This window comes from Onychostoma macrolepis, chromosome 12 (genome assembly GCF_012432095.1).
Source record: "Onychostoma macrolepis isolate SWU-2019 chromosome 12, ASM1243209v1, whole genome shotgun sequence".
Lineage (NCBI taxonomy): Eukaryota > Metazoa > Chordata > Actinopteri > Cypriniformes > Cyprinidae > Onychostoma > Onychostoma macrolepis.
The window spans coordinates 27,798,470-27,818,873 of NC_081166.1; the positions used below are offsets into that span (position 1 = coordinate 27,798,470).

General features: G+C 37.7%; 1 protein-coding gene across 3 annotated transcripts in view; it reads right to left on the reverse strand.

The window, feature by feature from the left end:
• The window catches only part of dnah9 (dynein, axonemal, heavy chain 9), a 105,810-nt gene extending 94,514 nt beyond the window's left edge, over positions 1–11,296 (reverse strand). For 2 of the 3 annotated variants that reach the window (XM_058793329.1, XM_058793327.1), the window contains exons 1-11: positions 10,940–11,296; positions 5,011–5,207; positions 4,747–4,905; positions 4,534–4,664; positions 4,232–4,443; positions 3,481–3,714; positions 3,174–3,341; positions 2,976–3,092; positions 2,314–2,464; positions 2,119–2,233; positions 1,963–2,031 (exon numbers count right to left, since the gene is read on the reverse strand). In XM_058793329.1, the coding sequence (XP_058649312.1) occupies positions 1,963–2,031; positions 2,119–2,233; positions 2,314–2,464; positions 2,976–3,092; positions 3,174–3,341; positions 3,481–3,714; positions 4,232–4,443; positions 4,534–4,664; positions 4,747–4,905; positions 5,011–5,207; positions 10,940–11,296 (1,910 nt within the window). Of the gene's footprint in view, positions 1–1,962; positions 2,032–2,118; positions 2,234–2,313; positions 2,465–2,975; positions 3,093–3,173; positions 3,342–3,480; positions 3,715–4,231; positions 4,444–4,533; positions 4,665–4,746; positions 4,906–5,010; positions 5,208–5,966; positions 6,166–10,939 lie in introns of those variants that run through there. The other variant, XM_058793330.1, reaches the window with a different exon arrangement.
• Between the last annotated feature and the right edge of the window lie 9,108 nt (positions 11,297–20,404).

The following is a 20,404-nucleotide window of genomic DNA, read 5'->3' on the forward strand; positions in this document are numbered from 1 at the left end:
CGCTAGCCACCAGAGATCGCTATTTCATTACATTGACTCTAGCACCACAGACTGTTGCACGTTACACTGGACTGCATTTCCCATCATCCACTGCACTGATCACATAGCTGTCATCAATCACACGCTACACTGATCACACAGTTGTCACCAATCACACGCTCACCTGAGAGCTATTATACACTCTATTTAAAACGCACTCAGATCCTGCTCAAGACACCGAGTGTTGTTCTAGCGATTAGCACTCTCCTAGTGTTAGCTGCCTTACCGAGCCGTTCCATGTTTCTGTTTAGTCTCTAGTATTGTTCTGCATTTATCACTCTCCAGGTGATAGCTGCTTTACTGAGTCTAGTTTCCAGTTCCAGTTAGTCTAGTCATTTTGTGTTGCTTTGTTTCCTGTTTCCTGCCCGTGTATCTTGGATTAACCCTTGTCTCACCATTCGGACTCTGTTTGTACCTCGTTTGGACTATTGCTCATGTTATTGGACTACCCCTCTTATCAAGCCCTCTGGATATTGTTGGCCGATCAAAGACCTTTGCTTGCCCTAGGATTACTCTTTGTCTTGCCTGCGTTATACCTGTTTGCTGATGTTTTGACAATGCCTATGTTTTTGACCATGTCTTGGAATAAAGCTTGCAAATGGATCTTCACGTCTCACGTCTCGTTCGCCCTGTTACAGTTTCTCCCATCATAACAGTACAATCAGATGACTGACTTTTAAACCAAGTACGTTTTCTGTAAAGATAACAGGCTTGTACTAATAGTGGAATGTTTATTTGCAAATGCCAGAGCATGAGCTCTTGAAGCTCCGCCCTCTTCAGAAAAGGGTGCTGGGAGCACCAGCTCATTTGCATTTAAATAGACAAACACAAAAATGGCACGTTTTGGCTCATACCCTAAAAGAGGCAATTTTAACATGCTATAAAAATTATCTGTGGGGTAGTTTGGCCTAAAACTTCACATATGCACTCTGGGGACATCACAGACTTATTTTACTTCTTGTTAAAAGTGACATAATAGGTCACCTTTAAGAGTCATAAATAATACACACACACACAGAGTTGGGTAGTAACTGATTACATGAAATCTGGAATACATAATCAGATTCCAAAAATTAAGTACTTGTAATCAGATTAAATTACATTTTAAAATACTCGTAATCAGACTACAGCTACTTTTTATGGATTATATGATTATATATTATTTACACAATAGCAACAAAATATTCATAATTTTATTGATTCTCCCTAATTCTTCTTTTTCCTCTTTTACTTTTTCCTTTCTAAAATAGCCTACCGCTTACGTACACTCAGAAAGACCAGACATTAGTCAGGTGTTTACATGTTAAAGTGCACAAATTCACAAATATACAAACATTTTTGTCATCTTATCCTCTTTCACCAAATATATTTACTTGAAGTACACCTGAGATTTAAAAAATATATATATTTTGATAATTAAGTAACACATTTGCATGTTCACGGTTGTCTGACATGCAGGTAAACAAATATAACAATATTTAATTTTCTTAGTAGTTTTTATTTTTTATTTTTATTGATTTTAAAATGATTTATTTAATTTAAAATTGTATGATTTAATTAATTATTAGCTTTTCATTAAACTCATAAACCCCCTGCAGTCCCTTCACAAACCCAGTTTGGGAAACTTCGACGTAATGTAATGTTTAAAGCACTTCATGTTGTTAATAACAAATTAAATAAATTTTCTTACGCTTTGTATTTTTATGCCGATATGGTACAAGATTATCCTATTTAAATCAATGTCATAAACGAGTTAGGTCAAAGGTAATCTAAAAGTAATCTAAATTACCTAAAATGTGTAATGTAATGGATAACGTTACTACAATTCATGTCATTTAATTTGGAATCAGTAACAAATTACAATTTGTAAGTAATCTACCCAGCTCTGCACACACATACATTTTATATAATATTTTCACTGACCCTTTGAGTTGCTGCATCAACTCATCGTATTTCTGGATCATCTCCTTTCCATCCGCAGACTCCATGCATCTATTATCACACAAATAAAGTGGTTGTTTAACACAGAAGCAGTTCCAAACGAGCCTTCCCATCAAACACCAAGCATAAGATATTTACGGGTGGTTGATGAATCTGAAGTTATTGTAAGGGATCTGTATGCGTTCCTGCAATTGCTGGACAAATTTCAAACCTCCGGCAACCACAGGCAAGTTCTTGGAGACAGGAGAGTAACCTGGAAGACCAATAAACAACAGATGTCAAGTCAAAAGTTAATAGCAAACAGCCTGGTGATGTTGTTTGTGAACACTGAACCTTGGGTTTCTCCTGTCTGCATCTGCTGCATGAAGATCATCTTGCAACATTCCAGTTGCTTGTCAAACATTTTGATCAGCATCCGATATCTAGTGTGAGCATCGGCTGCTATCAGGGGTCGCTCCAGCAGTCTGCCAAACATGTCCAAAACCTGCCAAGCAGAGACTGTTTGAAACTGTGTTGTGTTTATTGTATTTCAGAAACACAAATGCTTTCCACCAACTTCATCCAAAGACATACTTTTTAATATTATGGTTCACTGCACTATCAACTACAAAAATCAAATATAGCAGTAATGAAAATATGTTCCAGGGTGGAATATTCTGCTCATTGCGAGTTCAAATGACTACAACTCAAAAATACACACGCCTAAAGCGTGTTTTCTTCTCCTGCAGGGTTCAAACTGAGCTCTGTTAAAGATCTGGAGTCTGTGGAGATTTGTGTGCATTCCAGTCTTAAAATTCAGGCTGCTTTCCTGATTGGGACTTGATAATATGCAGGTATCTATAACTCATTAAAGACAGAAAAAAGCACTGAAACTGTCTATGTATAATGTCCAAACTCTTTGTTATTACTAAGACCAGGAGCATGTGTGCAGCTCCACACCAAAAAAGGCTTTCAGACATTGTTTTATTGTCATATTTTCAGAAAGTTTTGCTCACCTTGAAAGCGTGCTCCAGACCAGCAGAATCATCAAAAGCATGACAAAAGATTGTACTCAACTGCCGCTCGGTATTCTCCACCTTGAGCTGAAACTCCATGAAATCTGCTTCAAACTCCTACAAAGAAGCATCATTTGTTACAGCTACGTCAACCTTCAGTGTTTGTGTTGCATTTTGTTGAAGATGCTGCCCACTTACCACATTACTAACATCAAGGCAGTCATACGGCTTCTCTGAGAATGTTTTATATGTCTCCAAGAAGTCTTCATGCAAGAACTGGACTCGCTGGCTCAGAGATTTTCCTAGAATCCCTCCAAACTCGACCTTCTCCAACTTCATCATATCAACTACAGTCAGCAGGAGAGTCTAGACGATGACAATGAAAAAGAACCAGACAACACTGATACCACATTTTGCACTACAGACTCTTAAAATAATTCCATATATGGCCTAAGCACACACTATGCACGTATGTGAACATGTGTGAGTACATGTCTCCTCTTACTTCAATTGTTCTGAGTCTCTTCATGAAGTGATCCAGCCCGACAAACACCAGGAGGGGTGAGAAATCCCAAGGCTTCACCTCATTCTGGTTCCTCTGGTACTGACTCAGGTTGGCCCTTCTGTCCTCATATGTGCTCTTGAAGTGTGTCAGCCCATCTATAGCCATCTGCACTCGGGACAGGCTCTCCAGCACATCACCCTTCAGGATGTCCTCTGGGTTCAGGAAACTCCAGGCCTGACAAACAACACTTAAATGTAAAGCTTTCTCTCATGGTGCGCCAATGAACCAAACTGATCTATATAGACCTATAGACATTTTATGAGCTCTTGAGAGTTATAGTCAAAGAGAGATATTCAAAGACCAAATTCAGTATAAACCTTATTGATGATGCATACACTGTACAGGCAGGCACATGAACCCAGATTATAAACGCAATTTTTTCCGCTAATAGAAATCCATTATAAAGAAAACACTTAGTGCATTGCATTAATATTCCGGGCTCATCTGCTTGCCTATATAATGTATGTATCATCAATAAATATTGCGGCGGGTGCTTTATGGATTGCAAAAGGCCAAAACTTGCATTTTGTTCATATATCTTTGATTTATTCTTTTGAGAGGTGATATAAAAATTTGTGGCTTAGAAACAGGTGGAAAATTGACAGGCTTGCACTGCAGTTCTATGGATATTTACTGAAAACTATGAGTGGAAGTCGGTGAAATATAAAATGTAGTGCGACTGGCCCTTCACCTGCTGGATGAGGAGGTTGCAGATCTCCTGTAGAAGCACTATGATTCGGGCTGGGCTGTTGTAGTATTTGGAGTTTGCCCATATGAGACACACTGTGTGCATGAGAGGAGCGATCTTCCCCTTCACCTCGCTGAAGTCTGCATTCTCCACATCTTCTACAAGTTTCTCTATTGGCTTGAGGAAGGTATTGATATCCCTCGTCTCATTCCGTGCTTAATAAACACATCGCAAATCCAATTAAGATTCAAAGCTTTCACACAATTAATGCATCACATGTTTTATGGCAGAAGCTGATGTTATACCTTCTGAAACGTCCCGGAGCATTTTTGCAAAGGCATGATAATAACTGCTGTCGACAGCAGCCAGGAGCTCAGCCAGCATCAGAACTCGAGGGGACTGGAACTGGTTATGAATTCCCTGAAGATCAGCTAGCCTACAACATAACATAACATGGACAAAAAAGACTGAATGAGCTTTCCAGGCAACATCTGAGTGACTGAATTCCCAGGACTAACCTGTTTTTCCAAAACTTTATCTCTGCATGTGGAGTGGGGTTTTTGCCCTCAAGTAACGGCTCTGATGAGTCCTTCTTCAGGACCTTATAGACCTGATGACTCCAATCGATCACAACAGTCTCCATTGAATGAATGAGTCGTTTATCCACAAGATGCACACTGCAAACATCAAATCAATGTTCAATGCAAATCAAATAGCTAACCCTCATATTGTGTTCTGGTCATTTTGATCATTATTAAAATGTCATGGCTACATGAACCCACCTCTTATCTCCCTCATGGGCGACTGGCTCAACTTGCTCGAATCCTGGAGGCACTGGAAGGTGTGTTTTGCCTTTGACTTGTCCAGCAATAACAAACACATTGTTTTTGAGCACGTGAATGTGTCGCATGAGGTCCTGAGAAATGACATGAGGAAAGTCCCGGTGGTTCCTCACATTGGACAACACCGGTTCCACAACCTCAACACATGGGAAAGATGAAAGTAGAAAATGCTGTGATATTTGGACAATTCCCTAATTTAGTAAACTGTAATTCTTATGGAGAATTTCATCCAAAATGACTTTCTGTCAGAGAAACACATGAACACAAAAGTTGGAGAAATGGAGATGCACAGTGTTGCCAACTTAGCGACATTGCAGACCCCCCTTTTTCCCCTTCAAAAAAGCGCCCAAACTAGTGTTGTCAAAAGACCCGGTACTTCGGTACCAAAAAAATGAAAACGTCACGGTACCAGGTTTTTTTAAGTACCGGTGGTACCGAGTACCAGGTCAACCCGGTTCTTGACGCGTACAGCTCGATGATTTCCGCGATGCAGAAAACGCGGACAGAATCGCGGAATCCAGTTTTAAAAACGGAATTTACAGTTTAGCACGGAATGTCACAGAATTTGTCAAAGTTTGGATGAATTAATCAAAAGTAGGTTAGACTTAAATCAAATCGCGACATGGATTAGTATCTGTAAATATTAAGCCGCAAAAGTCGATTTAGATGTGAATCTTGCATGTTCTGGGAGTCTGTGTGTGTGTGTGTGTGTGTGTGCGTGTGAATAAATGAATGAATGAATGAATGGCGGAGACGCGCGTTTTTTTTTTTTTTTACTGCACACACTGAAGTGCGCGTGAAGCTCGAGGTGATTTCAGTATCTGCTGTCTCAATGAATACATAAATACATGAACATCTCCAGAGCTGCTCTGAGAGTCACTTCACGAGCATTTTACCGTTTCATTTGAGTAAAACCAGCGTCATATCATATAGCTACACACACAAATTTAAAAGGTATTCAGGGCAACCCGTCAAAATAAAAGTTTATCTTAAAGACATTAGCTGTGTCCGAAACCGCTCCCTATCCACTATATAGTGCACTATATCGGGTGTCAGCCATTTTGTAGTGCTGTCCGAATTCTGAGTGAACGACTTCATTCCCTACATTCCTTCACTACTTTTTACCCACAATGCATTCTGATTTCGAGTGTACAACCGATGTACACTCGCTGAAGCACTATTTCCCACAATCCAATGCGGAGAACCGACGAAATGTTAGAGAGAGCGGGAGCGAGCGAGTTTGAACGAAAGATGCCGTTTAATTTACAAAAATGATGAATTTGGTGGATTTTTAAAAATGTTAGTTGGTAGTGTATTAATTCTGATGTCAAAGAGCCTGAGGGCGCTACGGTTATCTTATTTGAGTGCAAAAACGCTGCTCGGGAGAGTTTCAAGATACTACAAACAATAAAAACATAAAATTATTAATATGTGCTAATGTGAGTTTATTTTTGTTGACAATATTTTAATAGTATTTAATGATTATGACCATATTACAGAACAAATGAATAATATAACGTCAATGAAATCACAAAGCTGATTACAATAGTCATTTTAAGTGTTATTGCTATTAATATTATTTTCTAAAATGAGGTACATGAAATATAAAAGTAGATGTTTTTGCAACAGCCAAGTCTCACGCGCAGTGCACGTCACCGTCCGAATCCGTTCACTTCATTTCGTTCACTCCTTTCTAATATAGTGCACTCAACTGCCTTACACTATATAGGGATTAGTGAATGAGTGAACGAGTGAGCGATTTCGGACACAGCTATTGTGCCAGAAATATATTACTATTATTTAGTAGAATGTATGTGATACTATTACTACTGTTGAAAAAAATTTATATTTATTTTTAAAGAAATAATCGCACAAAATTTCTTCTATATTTTAATTTTAATAGTAAATCCCCTTTATTTACTAAAAAAATCAAATGTGTTTAAATTTCATTCATTAAAAGACAAATTAAATTTGGGTGAAACTGTACTGTTTACTGTTTTTCATACTTTTTTTACTTGGGGAAAAACTTGAAACACAATTTAAATAAGTATAAAGAATGGCATTGATTTTTGCACATTTTATTTTTGTTTGAATTTATTATTAAAAAAGTGTATTTTTTTAATTAGCATGTGGTAGCGAAATTGGTACCGAGAACCGTGGATTTTCACGGGTATCGGTACCGAATACTGAAATTTTGGTACCGTGACAACACTAGCCCAAACCTTATTTAGTTTCTGAGACTCGCTGGTACCGCCGCGAGGTCTTGCTTTGACAATCTTTATATGACGAGTTGTTGAGCAGTGTTCAAAAGCACGCTACAACAATTAATTCAACTCAAATTGTGAAACTCCTGTATTAAATAAATTCAGTGCACACAGACTGAAGTAGTTTAAGTCTTTGGTTATTTTAATTGTGATGATTTTGGTTCACATTTAACAAAAACCCACCAATTCACTATCTCAACAAATTAGAATATGGTGACATGTCAATCAGCTAATCAGCTCCAAACACCTGCAAAGGTTTCCTGAGTCTTGAAAATGGTCTCTCAGTTTGGTTCACTAGGCTGCACAATCATGGGGAAGACTGCTGATCTGACAGTTGTCCAGAAGACAATCATTGACACCCTTCACAAGGAGGGTAAGCAACAAACATTCATTGCCAATACAAAAAAGCTGGCTGTTCACAGAGTGCTGTATCCAAGCATGTTAACAGAAAGTTGAGTGGAAAGAAAAAGTGTGGAAGAAAAAGATGCACAACCAACCGAGAGAACCGCAGCCTTATGAGGATTGTCAAGCAAAATCGATTCAAGAATTTGGGTGAACTTCACAAGGAATGGACTGAGGCTGGGGTCAAGGCATCAAGAGCCACCACACACAGACGTGTCAAGGAATTTGGCTACAGATGTCCTCTCCTGAACCACAGACAACGTCAGAGGCGTCTTACCTGGGCTAAGGAGAAGAAGAACTGGACTGTTGCCCAGTGGTCCAAAGTCCTCTTTTCAGATGAGAGCAAGTTTTGTATTTCATTTGGAAACCAAGGTCCTAGAGTCTGGAGGAAGGGTGGAGAAGCTCATAGCCCAAGTTGCTTGAAGTCCAGTGTTAAGTTTCCACAGTCTGTGATGATTTGGGGTGCAATGTCATCTGCTGGTGTTGGTCCATTGTGTTTTTTGAAAACCAAAGTCACTGCACCCATTTACCAAGAAATTTTGGAGCACTTCATGCTTCCTTCTGCTGACCAGCATTTTAAAGATGCTGATTTCATTTTCCAGCAGGATTTGGCACCTGCCCACACTGCCAAAAGCACCAAAAGTTGGTTAAATGACCATGGTGTTGGTGTGCTTGACTGGCCAGCAAACTCACCAGACCTGAACCCCATAGAGAATCTATGGGTATTGTCAAGAGGAAAATGAGAAACAAGAGACCAAAAAATGCAGATGAGCTGAAGGGCACTGTCAAAGAAACCTGGGCTTCCATACCACCTCAGCAGTGCCACAAACTGATCACCTCCATGCCACGCCGAATTGAGGCAGTAATTAAAGCAAAAGTAGCCCCTACCAAGTATTGAGTACATATACAGTAAATTAACATACTTTCCAGAAGGCCAACAATTCACTAAAAATTTTTTTTTTATTGGTCTTATGAAGTATTCTAATTTGTTGAGATAGTGAATTGGTGGGTTTTTGTTAAATGTGAGCCAAAATCATCACAATTAAAAGAACCAAAGACTTAAACTACTTCAGTCTGTGTGCATTGAATTTATTTAATACACAAGTTTCACAATTTGAGTTGAATTACTGAAATAAATGAACTTTTCCACGACATTCTAATTTATTGAGATGCACCTGTACAGAGTTAGTCAGGTTAGTAAGTCTCAGAACCGGCTGACTTAGGGGACTCTCTCTCTCTCTCTCTCTCTCTCTCTCTCTCTCTGCGTCTGCTCTGTTCAGCGAGCGGCGGAGAGGAGCAGCGCTTTCAGTTAAACACAGATATTATGTTGCTTCTCTAATATTACATGCAAGTATAGCCGAAATCACAGTACAGCTATTGTCTTTATCTTATGTGTCATCAGACGACGGCTCGATTATCAGGATTTTTGTGCAGATTAAAATCTTGGAAGGGAGAGCTTTTTATGTAGTCTTAATGGGTCACGTTTCAATCACTATTTCATATTCATTCCGTTGTCTGACAATAGAAACATTAAAATATATCAGTGAAAACAGTTTTATTGAGAATTTAGCTGCATCAAAATACAATATGTGCAGCACAGAGAGACAAACAAATGTAATAATAAATAATATATGCACATTTTGCATGTTCAGAAGAAGAGCTGCCCTGTCATGCAAAAATGTAAACAGGTTTGTGTAAGTAAATTGCTCAGTACAAAGAAAGAGAAGTAATGGGAACCTGGTGATTAAGTTGCGATTAATCACGAGTTAACTCATGACAATCATGCGATTAATCACGATTAAATATTTTAACTGATTGACAGCCCTAATATAATTACACCACAAGGTGATTACATTAACCCATTGTCTCCATAATAATCCAGTGTTTGCATGAATCGACCTGCTACTGCTATAGTGACAGGCAGGTCAATGGCCATTGCTTAGAAACTGCTGTGATGTTTTGTTGGCCTCAGACTGTCTGTCCTGTTTGTGTAAGCCCTGAACAATGGTGAATGAGAATGAGTTTCTGAACTAATGATAACATCTTAATGATCGCATAAGGACAATCTGTGTGCTGTAACGTGCTTTTGAACACTGCTCAACAACTTGTCATATAAAGATTGTCAAATTTACAGGCAAAGCCGGCAGGATTTCCTCATGCTGACAGCATTTAGTGTATCTGTGGCTTCAATAACAAAACCATGAGGACAGTGCAAAATACCTGAACAACACAAATCAGTAGCAAAAAAATAAATAAATAAAAAACTTTAATTTAACCAAATCTGAGAGTGAATAACTTAATATTTAGATGAGCTGTGGAAGAGAAAATAATTTGTAACAATGTTATAATCTGTGTAACAATTTAAACTTAAAATTTAAATGAATTATATGAAACTACAATCAAGTACACTTTCTTCCATTAGACAACATTCATTCTATGTATGGGAAAAGAGACATGGGCATTTGTTTATAACTTGTTATGTTAATGTTATGCTTTTTTTTTTTATAATAATAATAATAATAATATAGGCTACTGTATAACAGAACTTTAAAACATTGTCTGTGTGAAATATATAGAACTTAATGAAGACCCTATTCATGGAAAATATATTTGGTTTCAGTCGATTGTATGTAAACAGCGCTTCATTCGTCCTCTCTATGTCCTGAAGTGTGAATGAACTCAGAAACTCTCCTGGAATGGTGGTGCGAACTACTGTAACACGTGAACCGATTCATTCAGACAGCTTTGCAGACTGGTTTGACCGATTCTTTCCAAAGAACCGACTCAAATGAATGATTCGTTGGCAAAGCGGACATCAATACTCCTGACTCTAGACAACTAATAACACTAATAGAGGACTGCTGAAGTATTGTCACGGTAAATAAAACACAAATTAATAAAATAGATGTCACTTACTAATTAATTAAAAGAGAGAGAGACGATGCCAACACACGATACACGTAACATTAGTATCCTACTAGCGCTGCAGTTTGTAGTAAACTAGTGTCAAATGCTGTATTTGGTAGCTACTAATGCTCTCTGTGGTTGTATTTATACAGTATGTTTCTATGTTAATACTTTAACAGTTTGGTCTTTAGCAAGTAGCTCGCCTCACGCCACTTAAAAATGATTGCGAATCTAAATGATTCGTTAAAAAAGAACCGGTTCCAAAGAATGATTCATTGGCGAATCAGCCAACTCACCTTTTCCACCAGCACTGAGAACTGCTCCAGAGGAGAGTGGCACATGTCTCCACAAAACAGCTGTGTTTTCATTTTATCAGCGGACAGTGCGGTTTTACACCGCTTAACGAAATAAACCGACTTGTTCTTCCCGGTTCCCGAGAGTCCGAGAGCAGGGATCAGCTGTCCGGAGGAGTTCAACGATATAACCAGAGTCTTGTGTTCAGATTTATCCAGAAACTCTTGAATGAGCTGCCGCTGCTCCTCTGTGGCCACGCATTTCTGCCAGCGGTCAGACTTGACATTAAACGCTTTCGACACGCACTTCTCTAAGAACTCAAATCTTTGGTCAACTCTTTGCGACTCGTTCTCCTCCATTTTGCCGATGTGTTTCTAACTGACCGGACGACTGATTTCCTTTAAACAGCTGTCTCCATAGCAACCAGTGTTTACTACATGCACCGACCTGCTGTTGCTATGGTGACAGAGACAAACCTTCTCACAGGTGATTGTCAGTGTATTTATTGAAATTTATAAATGTAATTAAAATAAATAAATTATTTTTTAGTACAAAATGAATTATTAGTTTTAAAATGCATTTAAAAATATTTTTCCTAAACCCATTTGTCAATTAAATTAAACTGTACAGACTATAAACCTATAATTACCGCCTGCACAAATAAATAAAATAAAAAAATAAATAAAATAATAAATGTTAGATTTTTCAGTTGGCATGTCTGAAGTTTTGAAAATGTGCTTGAAAACCAGCACAATGTCTATGGATTAAACTGGATAATTTTTCAGTGCTTTGATGTAAAATGCATCTGCAGCTTATTTTGCACACATTCACGAACAACTTGCAAAACTCCACATTCTTATATGTTCAACTTTGTCTAACTTTACAGCAATGTGTTTTATTTGTACCATGCCTATTAAGTAGCCTACTTACACTGAAAAGCGGCCACTCACTGTTCAGTGAGCGTCGGAGATTTTTACTTCATGAAACCAAGCAGCATTTTTTTTTTTCTTGATCTAAAGGTTTTTGATGCCGCCTAAACATTAAAATAGCTCTTAATAAATCACTTTTTTTTTTTTTTTTTTAGAAAGTGTGAAACAAAGCTCTGAGACAGGAACAGAAGAGGAGCAATTGGAGACTTCAAACCTGAAAGAAACAGAGGAACAAAACAAACAGCACTGGTCAGTGTACTGTAAGTTATGCACAGTGTTGGGGAGTAACTAGTTACATGTAACGGAATTACGTAATTTAATTACAAAATAAAAGTAATTGTAATCAGTTACAGTTACTGAGAAAAAATGAGTAATTAAATTACAGTTACTTATGAAAACGTTAAGGATTACAAAGGGGGTTACATCTGATTTTCTTTTTCACACACACTCCCACATACAGATTTAATTGACTTATTTCATAAATTGCAGTGACTGCTCTAAAATATGAAACACCAATGTTTCAAAAGTTTATAACATGCTTATCCAATAACTCTTATATTTCCTATATGGGTTTATGTATATGCTTTATTTTTTTTAAGATTAACTCTTTTTTTCTAAGACATTGTTAGATCCAGTGTTTCATGTCATAGCTATGCAAAGATTTGATTTCAAAAACAGTATCATATCTATTAATTAGCTATTAGCTATTAATAGTGATTTTGTGTTGGCTGTGTTTCAAAGGGGACATCAGATGCCCATTTTCCACAAAGTGGTATGATTCATTAGGGTCTTCTTGAAATGGTCTCAGTGGTCGTGCAAAACAACACCCTTTTTACCTTGTCAAAAACAGCTCTGTTCACAGTGACTCATTTCGGTGCATATCTCTTTACATGATAATGAGCTCTGCTCACCCCGCCCCTCTCTTCGGTGGAAGAGCAAAGGCGATTCGCAAATAATCATAAAAAATATCAAGTGTAAGACTTACTTCTTCTGGAGGTGCAGCTGGATCATGAACAACGGGTACTGATCCATCCTTGAGTTTTAACGTTTTAACAAAACCTGTCTTGAATTGTCCCTCATTCAGAAAACAGTCTGGAGTAAAATGATTTGCGCAGCCAGACATAAACAAATTTAGTGAAAGTGAAGTGAAGTGACATGTGGCCAAGTATGGTGACCCATACTCGGAATTTGTGCTATGCATTTAACCCATCCAAGTGCACATACACAGCAGTGAACACACACCTGGAGCAGTGAACAGCCATATTGCTGCGGCGCCCGGGGAGCAGTCGGGGGTTGGGTGCCTTGCTCAAGGGTCTCACCTCAGTCGTGGTATTGAAGGAGGAAGAGAGCGCTGGTTATTCACTCCAAAATCAAAATGGCTTGATAATTGAAACTGTTTAGGTTTTTGGGGGATTGAAAAAAGGAGTGAATTTCTATCATTGGTAGTTGTGTCCACAAACTGCTAAGACACATTTATATGCAAATGAAGATTTTTTTTCATCCAATGTCTCCTTTAAAATTAAAATATTATAATCTTAATTCAAGTGATTAAATATTTTGAAAGTCTAACAGTAATCAGTGTTGAGTACTACTGTAAGGTTAACCCTGCCTGGTTTACATGTTTGAAAATGATTAACAGTTGAAAACATTAGAAATTTAGAAAAGTAATCAAATGTAATCAGTTACATTACTTTAATGAAGTAATTGAAAAGTTACACTACTTATTGCATTTTAAGTAGGGTAACTTGTAATCTGTAACCTATTACATTTTCAAAGTAACCTTCCAAACACTTATGCAAATTCTTAGCCTTTAATATGATGCAGGTGGCTGTGGAGAGCTTCATCTAGGACTGTGTAGGCCTAATCTATGAACAACTCTGAACAAAAATGAGTTTACACTAGTTGTGCACTTTGTCTTTTTAAACCAAGTTTGTGACTTGCTAAATTCAAGCTATATTTTTTAATGGTTTTATATAGGTTATATATTTTCAGGCTATAGAATGTACATAAGTAGCTCTTTAGGCCTAATTTGTTTAATGCGCATGCTACTGTACCTCATATACACTCTCTGTGATACAGATCCATTTTCTGTTTGCACTCAGTGAGGATTTTCCATGTAAAAGCCATTTAGTCAGTACTATGTTGCATGTTTCATCTGTGTTTAGTGAAATCAGAAGAAACAGATGAACTCCAAATGCAGTAACCTGCAAATGCCATTGGATGGCACTAAAAGAGAAGAGACTGTAGCACAAGTTCAGAGAATAAAGTGGCTTTGAGTAGTTTCCTACACAGAGAAGTTTATTGTCTCCTGATCCAGACAGTTTTAACGTACAGTGTTTTAAAGTCTCTTCTGCTCGCCAAGGCTATATAGTAAAAATTGTGAAATATAACTACAATTCAAAATAACTGTTTTCTATGTAGCTATGTGTTAAAATGTAATTTACTGCTATGATCAAAGCTGAACTTTCAGCATCATTTCTCCAGCGTGTCACATGATTCTTCAGAAATCATTCTAATATGCTGATTTGATGCTCAAGAAACATTTCTGATTATTATCAAAGTTGAAAACAGTTTGTGGAAACTGTAATGCATTTTATTTTTGAGGATTCTTTGATGCACGGAAAGTTCAAAAGAACAGCATGTATTTGAAATAGATATCTTTTGTAACATTATAAATGTTCTTAATTAGTTACCTGTAAACAGTGCAGTTTTTTCTTCAAGCTTTAGAATCTGGCTGTATAAAACACAAATAAAATAAAGCACTGATTAACACAATGACCAGTAGATAGGCACATTAAAAACAGCATTTCCACAGCTTACAGTGTGCATATAAGATTGAATCACAGTTAGAAGTATTGAGCAATATTTAAATTGCGAATATTTAATTATAGTAGATATTTTAGTGCCTGAGTAGATATGTCTTTGCATGGATTTCATACATGAACAGATTCATATACTCACATGCAGACACACACACACACACACACACACATGAACGTAGCATCTCTCTGATTTCAGTTTCTCCAACACTCAATCACCTGACATAAACATGCTCATATTATCAATGTTATTTTCTCCTCTATATACTAAGATTTCTGTGAATGACTAACATTATCTAACATTCATATCTATTAACTGTAATAGCGCATTCCGTTAGGATGTATAAATGTCAAGTTCTGTTCATGACCAAGGGAGGGAGCTAAAGCAACACCGCCTGAAACCAATGAACCTGCTTTTCATGAAGACTGTGATCTGCAGAATATGACTATGAATATGGGTTATTAATTACTCCATACAGGCTCTTAGTCATTAGTCTGTTTTCACAATTAGAAATGAATTTCAAGAGCTTGTCTGGGTTTATTGGCATGATATTTTGCTGTATTAATGTTTTTTTTTTTTTTATCTATTAATTTATTCAAAAACATTAAAATTTCTATTTATAAAATTAGATTTTCTATTTATAAAATTATTATTATTATTATATTATTTTTTAAACAAAGTCAATTTCAGGGTAATGCAACTGTGTTGATATCATATTGAAGAAAAAAGCCTTAAAAGACACACACGCATATATATATATATATATATATATATATATATATATATATATATATATATATATATATGTATGTATATACTCATACACTAACATGTATGCCAGATTCAAGCATAATATATGCTAATAGGTTTTTCAGTTGTTGTTTTTTAAGTTTGATCACATGTCACATATAGAGAGGAAACGCTCACTTCAGACACATGAAGCCGGTCTGACTGGAGTTCAAGTCTCTCTTTCTCTCGGCACAGATCCGCTGCCATGGCTTTTGTTTCCATGTCCGCTACGCGACACGTCAAAGCTATTTCTGTCCTCCAGAGGGTCTCGACACGTTGAGCGCTGGACGCATGAGAGCGGCTGATAAACGCCTGCAGGAAGTCAGGCCCGATTATCTGCTCTCAGAACAGAGCGCTGTGGTTGCTCAAATACACACTCATATCGTCCGCTATATGAGGGACAGTATCATCGCAGGGCTCTCAAACATGTGCAGGGCCTCCAACACTGGTGGTTTCAGCGCTTCAGGCCATGACTGGACAATTTTCATAGTTTCACGCTTTGGTGGAAAGCCAAGAGCAACAGGCTGGACCGAGACTCGCTCTGAAACAGGATATTGGCTTAGTAATGGCCGTCCTGGGACTGTAGTATGACAGAAATAACGGATTTGCTCTGCGTGCTCGCTCATCTGATGGAAGTCTTTCCCAATTTCACACACATTATTCTGCTGGCTAATTAGAACTTTAAGGGTTTTTAATGCGCTTTGACAGTCTTCACCACAGTACAGCCTGAACTGATGTGCTGCCGAGACGTATTACTCAATTAAAGTCCGTCTAACATCTGTCGTTCATTATTGACGAAGTGTTTTTTAACTCCTTCATCTACCTGTCATGCCAATAAACACATACTAAACGGCTGATTGTTGTGAAGCCGTGGCGTCATTTGACTCATTCATCACACAGAGACTTCTTACCGATAACTGGGTTCGACTCAAGACATGACGTCACTTCTGGTGATAACACCAAACGCTCTTACCTAGAAACTTCTGGAATCACAAGAATCAAGTTCTGGTTGAAATTCCCAGAGCATGAAGTCAGTGAAAGTGCCTTACAAGCTCTTTATTTGATTTTAAAGCAGGCCTGTGTGTATGAGCAGATGCCCAGCATGAGAAACTTCACTTAGGAAATGTTTTACAAGATGCTGGAACTTTCAATAACTATGTATGTTGGCCAACAAAGAATGTTTTAATGCACAATAATCTCTGTTTTAATGATTTTCTGTTCCGTAGCAGATCATGTTTAACTAACATGTCAACTAACCAGAGGGTTTTTTAATGCAGTTTTTGCATGAACCTTTATACTGTCACAGCAGTTTCAAGTGCTTCTAAATTTAGAAGTTAAAAAGGTCAACAGATGGTCAAAAGTTTATATGTTTTTTGAAAAAAGTTTCTTCTGCTCACCCAGGCTGCATTTATTTGATCAAATACAGTAAAAACAAGGAAATGTAACCTTGTAAAATGTCATTTATTGCTGTGATCAAAGCTGAATTTTCAGCATCATTACTCCAGTCTTCAGTGTCACATGATCCTTCAGAAATCACTCTAATATGCTGATTTGCTGCTCAAGAAACATTTCTGATTATGATCTGATTATTATATGTTGAAAACAGTGGTTCTGCTTCATATTTTTGTGCTGATACACTATAATAATAGTAATACATTATTCATCAGGGACGTGTTAAATTGATTGAAAATGACAGTAAAGACATGTATAATGTAACAAAAGATTTCCATTTCAAATGAATTGTTAAGGACAGTCATATGGCATTATAAGGAAGGGTAAAACTGAACATCACAATGGTTTGGATGTGATATCACAATAAATAATACAAAACTGATTTTTAAAGACCAGTCATCAAAGTGTTAATGTAAAAAAAAAAAATTTGAAAATGCAATCATATCAGATATAAATGTGTTTTGTTCCCCCGATTACCTTACAGCCATAAGCTGAAAGGACACTGTGTAAACACACTTACTGTGCTTGATAAATGACCACGTGTAAATCCTCAGAGAAAATTGGAGACGCAGAAAATAATGCCACGAAAAACAATAGGAGCGAGTCCTGGCTAACATCAAACTATGAATTCATACGCCGGGATCCGTGGAGCGCTGCATTGATATGCATTGATCAGAGCCTCAGATCAACTCAGATCAGATATGAATATGACTGATCACTCGTGACAAGACCATCTTCATTGATGGACCCTCAGATGAGCTGGTGTTTCTTCTCTCTGAACTCGCTCTAATAGCGTGTAATCAGGGCCAATTAGAGCTCAATTAAAGCAAAGAATTTCTTCATGAGGTCAGTTTGGAGAACGTTCCTGGACTCAGTTTGAGGTAGTATAAATCAAATATGGATTTATAATAGCGTTTCACTGGACGCCAAGCTCAGGAGCCTCAGATTCAGTCTCAAACAGTGAAATAAAGACCAGTTTAGCTGTAGAATTCAAATAATGCATGCACTTTTGTTGTTTTGTGGCCTTATGTCTCACATGGTAGTATGTAAAGTTGTTTAATGTACTGTAAGTTACAGCACCACGAAAATGTTTGCAGGGATACTAAAAGAGGGCAGCATGAGAAAATCTCTGCTTCATTTTGGCATTATTCTTCACTCTAACCTCATCATTTTCATTCCTTTATTTCATCCCTGTTTTATCTTAACTTCACTGGTCTGTATATCCTCACCTGCAGAGCTTTAATCATTCCAAAGTGCACTCTCCTCTGTTTTGTTCCTAATTTTTTGCTGTAGAACAAACTCAGAATCAGAGGTATATGATGTCATGTTTTCCCAAACTCAGTGCAGTCACAAATAAATGCTGGTCTCCTGGTGCCACACACAGAGCCGCAGCTCTTCCCATCCCGTGTGTGTGTGTGTGTGTGTGTGTGTGTGGCTGCTGAAGCTCAGTGTTTATTTAAACTCTCTGGTCTGTGAGTTATGAGTCTTAATGATGACTGCGGTGCGTGTCGCTGCTCTATTGTTGAGATGCTGCCTCTAAACAGGCCCGCTGTTGTTTATTTGAGATTTCGGTTTTATATTACCACGTGTCATTGGACTGTTTACAGTTTGTCCGTGTTGATTGATCATTTCTATCACCCTTCTCCTGCCGAGAGGAAGATGTTGTTCTTATAGGATGCATGAAGGACTAAAGCCATTTACTCAATTGTAACTGTTAAAGGGACAGTTCACTCAAAAATCATCTTCTTCATAATCATCTATTTACTCTCTCTTGTGTGGAACATAAAAGAAGACATTCTGATATTCTTGGTTCATACAAAGAGAGTCATTTTTCTAAAGAAAGTCCAGCAGGTTTTGTGTGTAAATGATGACAGAATGTTCGTTTTTGGGTGAATGATGTAAAAAAAAAAAAAAAAAGTATAGTTTTGCCAATGACGTTATCACCCTGCGCACTCTCTGCCAATTATGATCTAGGACGTTTATGTCTAATCTGCCTGCATGCATGCCGATTTGTTGTTCGATTGCGCTCCTGCCAGATTTCTAACGTTTCACCGATTGCTGAGTGAAAGGACAAGCTGAGGAATGTAAACGCTGCTTATTTTCCAATCCAGAAAAAGCTGAAAAATTAGAGATCTTGAGTCATCAGGCCCGGTTCTGCTGGAATGCCATTTATTATTGTTCTTGTATTGTCTGCTTCGACTATAAAAATGGGATTGCTGAGGCCTCAGATATGTCTCTGGACGTATCGCACGTCTGTTTTTCTGCAAGACGTCCTTCGGCATTAGAACAACAGCGGCTTGCTTATATTGGCATGCTGGGAATATGCTTCATAATCTGTTGACATATTAAAGTCACAGCTACATGATGTTTAGACACTCCAGAGAAAGCTGAAAGAAAAATGTCTGTTTTACGAGACTCTGTTTGTCATGTGCCTGTAGATTCGTAAACACACGGCGCACGGCTTTGACCGTAAAGTCAATCACGCAAGCCTTGTTAAATTACGGCGCTTGCTTACAATGTTATGAAAAACGGCGTGCTCAAAAAACTATTTCTTACGTTTCATATCCCAACAGATGATTTTCAGACAAATGAAACGGATCGCATTACATGTGTTTAAAATTTGCAGCGAGCCTCATTTATTACCTTGATGAAACGGTGCTTGTTTAGCCAGTGATTGTACAAATATACTGAAGAGTATTATTATAAGTAGATTTGCGTTTAAGATGTAATTAAGCAGCTCGCTCACCACTTATTGTTACAAGCGTTTGGAATGGTTAGAGAGTTGAAGACACCTGGTAAATGTTGGGTTTGAGGCTTAAACCGATGCTTTTGTGTTGAAGATCGTCATCTGGCTTGCAGTCAGTAGCTATATATAAACCAATTGGTTACGTTTACAGACAACATTTACTTTCAAATCTTTATGGCTTGTATTCATCTACTATGGGTTAGTTTTTAATACGATCTGTCATCTGCAATTGAATGGTAATGCCAAAGTTTTCAGATCCAGTCCTCACAGCGCATGTCTGATCAGTTTGTGGAGAAACATTGCAGGACCCAATAATTAAAGAAAGCTTTAGCCCTAAGAATAACCAAGATCATTGGAATATCAAACAGTGTATTGAGAAATTCATCTGACATTCATCAGAAATTTTATAATTTAATATCTTAAGCCACCCAAGGCCTCAGGACATTCTGTGATTTATTGAATCAACAACCTCGGTCTTTGCCCAATCAGTTTTTGCACAAACTGCATTTGCTGTCATAATGAACTTAAACACATTAGCGTGATCGCGGCCTCTTCAGCACACTCTTACTGGGCAAGGTGCTTCACGGAGGAAAATTTAATATAGTTCTAATGTTATTTGATGCACGGTTCATTGAGCATTTGGATCTTATTTGTCTCTCCTCGAGGGCTCGGGAAGTTAAACTGTGTTGGGGACACGCATTGAAAACAGACAGCGTATGCTAGTACACATA